This window comes from Anopheles bellator, unplaced genomic scaffold (genome assembly GCF_943735745.2).
Source record: "Anopheles bellator unplaced genomic scaffold, idAnoBellAS_SP24_06.2 scaffold00796_ctg1, whole genome shotgun sequence".
Lineage (NCBI taxonomy): Eukaryota > Metazoa > Arthropoda > Insecta > Diptera > Culicidae > Anopheles > Anopheles bellator.
Genome location: NW_026684920.1, coordinates 1 through 4,409, shown reverse-complemented (window position 1 = coordinate 4,409; position 4,409 = coordinate 1). Strand labels below are relative to the sequence as shown.

The 4,409-nt window shown below is 50.7% G+C and overlaps 2 protein-coding genes and 1 non-coding gene across 3 annotated transcripts; all 3 read left to right on the top strand.

Moving 5' to 3' along the window:
* Positions 1–5: 5 nt before the first annotated feature.
* Positions 6–2,567, top strand: LOC131214394 (golgin subfamily A member 2; the record flags this gene model as incomplete). Its single annotated transcript, XM_058208775.1, has 3 exons — positions 6–836; positions 902–1,138; positions 1,208–2,567. Coding segments are annotated over 3 exons (2,217 nt in total), but the record flags the coding sequence as incomplete, so codon positions are not given.
* Positions 2,568–2,798: 231 nt separating this feature from the next.
* Positions 2,799–4,406, top strand: LOC131214395 (GDP-fucose protein O-fucosyltransferase 1; the record flags this gene model as incomplete). The annotated part of the gene is made up of 2 exons (XM_058208776.1): positions 2,799–3,091; positions 3,442–4,406. Coding segments are annotated over exons 1-2 (1,074 nt in total), but the record flags the coding sequence as incomplete, so codon positions are not given.
* Trnae-uuc (transfer RNA glutamic acid (anticodon UUC)) lies at positions 3,307–3,378 on the top strand. Its single transcript has one exon. It is a non-coding gene; the product is annotated as a tRNA-Glu (tRNA).
* Positions 4,407–4,409: the final 3 nt, after the last annotated feature.

Sequence of the window (4,409 nt, the reverse complement as noted above, 5' to 3'; positions counted from 1 at the left end):
GTGAGAAGGCGGAACTGACCGCTTCGTTGGCCAAGTGCCAATCGTTGGTTAAAGAGCGAACGGTTGCCTGCGAAGAGATAGAGTACCGTCTAGAGGTAACGGAAGCAACCGTACAGAAGCTGACCCGTGAGCTAGAAGAAGCCCGAACAAAGGGCCAGCAGTACGAGCGGTTGGAAGAGAGGATCGGTTCGCAGGTGACCCAATATCAGCAGGAAGCGGAACGTTTCCGCAAACTACACGACGATCTGCAGGAGGATTTAGCCGAACTGCGCCAGAACCTAACAGTACGCAGCGAAGAGTACCAAGCTGCACAACAGGCCCTCGAACAGGCTCGCTCAGAATTGTCACTGGCCAGGATACGCATCGATCAGCTAAGCAGTGCCGACGACGACCGGCAAGACGACAGCAATACAAAGATTGAATCACTGGCTCAGCAAAACCTCATCAAGGCCCAGCAATTGAAGGACCTGCAGGAGGTGGTGAAACAAATCGGAAGCGAACGCGACCAGAGCAACCAACAGTACCAGAACTACGTGTTGCACCTGAACAAGGAGATCGGTAATCTGGCGGAAAAAATTCAGGAACTGACCGACGAAAACAATCGACTTGCGAAAAGTGAAGAGGCCGCAGTTCGGTTCGCAAATGAGCTTGAGCGACAGATACAACAGCAGATGTTACAGCAGCAAACGTTGGCACAAGCTTCTCGTGATGACGGCGAACAGCCGGTTTCGTTACCGCAAACAGAACGCCACAACTTGGAGACGGTGTTCGAGCAGAAGTTGGAAGCTCTGCAGAAGCGTTGTAACGACCTAGAACGGGAACGGGATAAGCTTCAGGTACGTCTCATACCGACCAGTGCGTGTAAGGATTACAAACTAATTTTAATGTTTCTAATCCAAAGGGCGATGCTGAAGCGTCGCAGCATGAACGGGACCGCTACGAGGCTCTTCTAAAACAGTCCGAGGAACAGATCGAGCTTCTACAGTTAACCGTCGAACGGTTACAGCTCGACAAACCGGACGTGGCGAAACTCTTGGCGGAGATCGAGAGTGGTAAGGTTGGCGCATCGAGAGCCGTCACGCAAAACAACGAGCTGAAGGCCCAACTGGAGGAAATGCAGCGTGCGTTCGTGCAGATTGTAAGTATCGCTGATTCGGGCGAAAGACAGTCGGCAAGCGAATAAACTTCTATCGTCTTGTAATTTCAGAGCAATGATAAACTCAACCTAACCGATAAACTTCAAACGGAGCTACATCTTGGCAAAGAAATGAAAGCAAATTACGGCCACCTCGAAGCGGAGTTGGCGGCCATAAGGGAACAGATGCACTACAAAGACGAAGAGATGATTCGCTTAGCCCACGAGAACACCGAGCTGAACAAGCAAAACTTCCAGCACAGCCAAGAGATCGATCGGCTGCGGTACTACGAGTCACGATCGAACGATGCGGTCACGCTACAGCGAGAGCTGGAAACGCAACGTCGCACGGTAGAAGAACTCGAGCGACAGCTTTCTGCCAGCTCCCCAACGGTGAATGGTAACGGTGGTGGTGAAGATCGACCAAAGGACGTCCGAGATGTGGATCGGCATGAAATCGAGACATTGCGGCAGGAGAAACAAGAATTGGTGAAAGCCCTGAACCGATTCCAGCAACATCGATCTGCGTCAGGTAATGACGAAGATAAAGTGCATCAGCCGTTAAGAGGTGATCACCCATCATCGATCGTGAGCAGCATATCGACACTAGAAGCGATGGAGAAGCTACAAGAACGCTTCAAGCGCACGATGGTCGAGGTGGCTGAACTAACGGAGGAACGACAAGTGTTGGAGCATCTCGTGCTCCAGCTTCAGGACGAGACGGACACGATTGGCGAGTACATCACACTTTACCAGCAGCAGCGGCGCTTGCTGAAGCAGAAGGATATGGAACGCAATCTGCAGTTGCAACAGTTGGCCGACGATCGAGAGATGATGAAGCTGAAGCTTAAGGAGCTAAACTATCTAGTGCACCGATTGGTGCTCGAACAGCAGGGTGGTAGTGTTGGTGCGGCGGTTCCTACAGCTCGTCTATCTCCTGCTGACCACATTGTGGATCTACCAGATCCGAGCGCACCCACAGCTGGTGGTGCTAGTCCTACTTCTGTCTGTGACCATCATGACGATCATTATCATCATTCGTCCGATACGGAACTAAGCTCGAATGGCAATGATGGTGCGGTGCCGAACGTGCATATTAAGGCGACCGAAACGGCAGGACGCATTCTGTCCCTGCTGACCGACATGAAGGAAGCCAACATACTGTTTGGCAGTGGTGTTCAACATTGTTCGTGCTGTTCCGGGCGACTCGAAACGGTCTAAAACACCCACCGCTCCCTTACGCTGTGGTTTAGGTTTTGTTACTTTTAAAAATAAGTGGTTTATAATTTTAAATCGATCGTTTCTTCACTTCTACGTACCACTTTTCTTCCGCTCTTCATTCCTTTCTCCCTGAACCGGCATAAAATGGTATTTGTACGATTGATAAATGTTAATGACACACGCTTAGCGCCGAATTCAGGGTGAATAAAACTGAGAATGATCTATAATATCACCAATCGACCGTCGTAAACTTTTAACTAAATGTTACCGAACTCGTTTGCAAACACTTCCTGGCGTTTTTCGAGAAATGGTTTTCCAAAATTAATTGATTTTACTGGCAACACGGCCCCTCGCTGGTTGACGTTTAACCGCCGGCGTCACGGTCTGTTGACAACGGCTTCCCGGGTAACGGAACCAGTAGCAACAAAACAATAACATCGTGTTGAAAATGGTTTAGCGTTCTGTTTAGTGCCTGTGGGCCGGGTATTTTTCGGTGAACAAAAGAGGTGGCTCTAAAACCCCTCATCCGAGTTTTGCGCTCTCTATAGCTTCCAGACTTTGGTTTCTTGCAATTGTTCATCGTTTTCATTGCACAAACCACCTCTCATTGTTTCTAAGATTTGAAGATGTTCCGGTTTGCGATCGACGGCCTTTTACTGGTTTTGCTGCTTTCCTCCGTTGCCGGATCGATCACCGTGGATGAGAATGGATACATCCTTTATTGTCCGTGCATGGGTATGTATTATGGGGGAATAAATTGGGTTTTCGGGTTCGTCAGGCACTGTTGAATGAAGTTAGCAAATCAACCGTTTCGTTGGTTCTTTAACGTTTGTTAAGGTAAAGGACATAGATGCTGTTTTGGTTGTGAAATGAATCCTGTTATATGTTGTGTATATATGTTGTCCTTGGCGGGTCTATTATATGGTAAAATTCTCGCAATCGTAACGTCATCCCATATGGTCTAGTGGCTAGGATATCTGGCTTTCACCCAGAAGGCCCGGGTTCGATTCCCGGTATGGGAATGCTTTTTTTCTTCCGGCGGTCTCCTAATAATTCTTTTTACAACGATCTTTCTTCTCTTGCAGGACGTTTCGGTAATCAGGCTGACCACTTTCTCGGTTCACTCGGTTTCGCCAAGGGTCTGAACCGCACACTCGTTCTTCCCCCCTGGGTCGAGTACCGTAAAACTGAACCACGCTCAGTGCAAGTTCCGTTCGATACCTACTTCCAAGTGGGACCATTACAGGCGCACCACCGGGTGATAACGATGGAGGATTTTATGGCTCACCTCGCGCCTTCTTTGTGGCCCCCGGCGGAACGCATCGCGTTCTGTTACACCGAACGCATGGGGCTCGATGGAAGCAAAGGCCACGGATGCAACGCGAAAAGTGGTAACCCATTTGGCTCGTTTTGGGACACGTTCGAGGTCGATTTCGCCGGATCGGAGTTCTACGGTCCGAAGCTCAACTACGACGTCCACCACGGTGACAGGATGGCGGAACGGTGGAACGAGCGCTACCCCGGCGACAAGTGGCCCGTCTTGGCGTTCACGGGAGCTCCGGCCACCTTTCCGGTGCAGCAGGAAAACGTCGCACTTCACCGGTACCTCCGTTGGTCGGAGCGCTTCGAAAGCGAGGCGAAACTCTTTATCCGCGACTCCCTTCCGAAGGGTGCGTTCATCGGTATCCATCTGCGGAATGGGATCGATTGGGTGAGGGCCTGTGAGCACGTGCGGGAAAGCTCCAACCTGTTTTCATCGCCACAGTGTTTGGGTTACCGGAACGAGCACGGTCAGCTGACGGGTGAAATGTGCATGCCATCAAAGGACACTATCGTGCGACAGCTAAAGCGACGCATCAAGCAGCAGCGCGAATCGGCACCGGACAATCCGATCCGGTCCGTATTTGTGGCCTCCGACAGCAATCACATGCTGGTGGAACTGAACGAAGCATTGCGGCGCGCCGATGTCATGGTTATCCGACAGCCGGCTTCCAATCCTCACCTGGATCTGGCCATTTTGGGTCGAGCGAATTACTTCATTGGTAACTGCGTC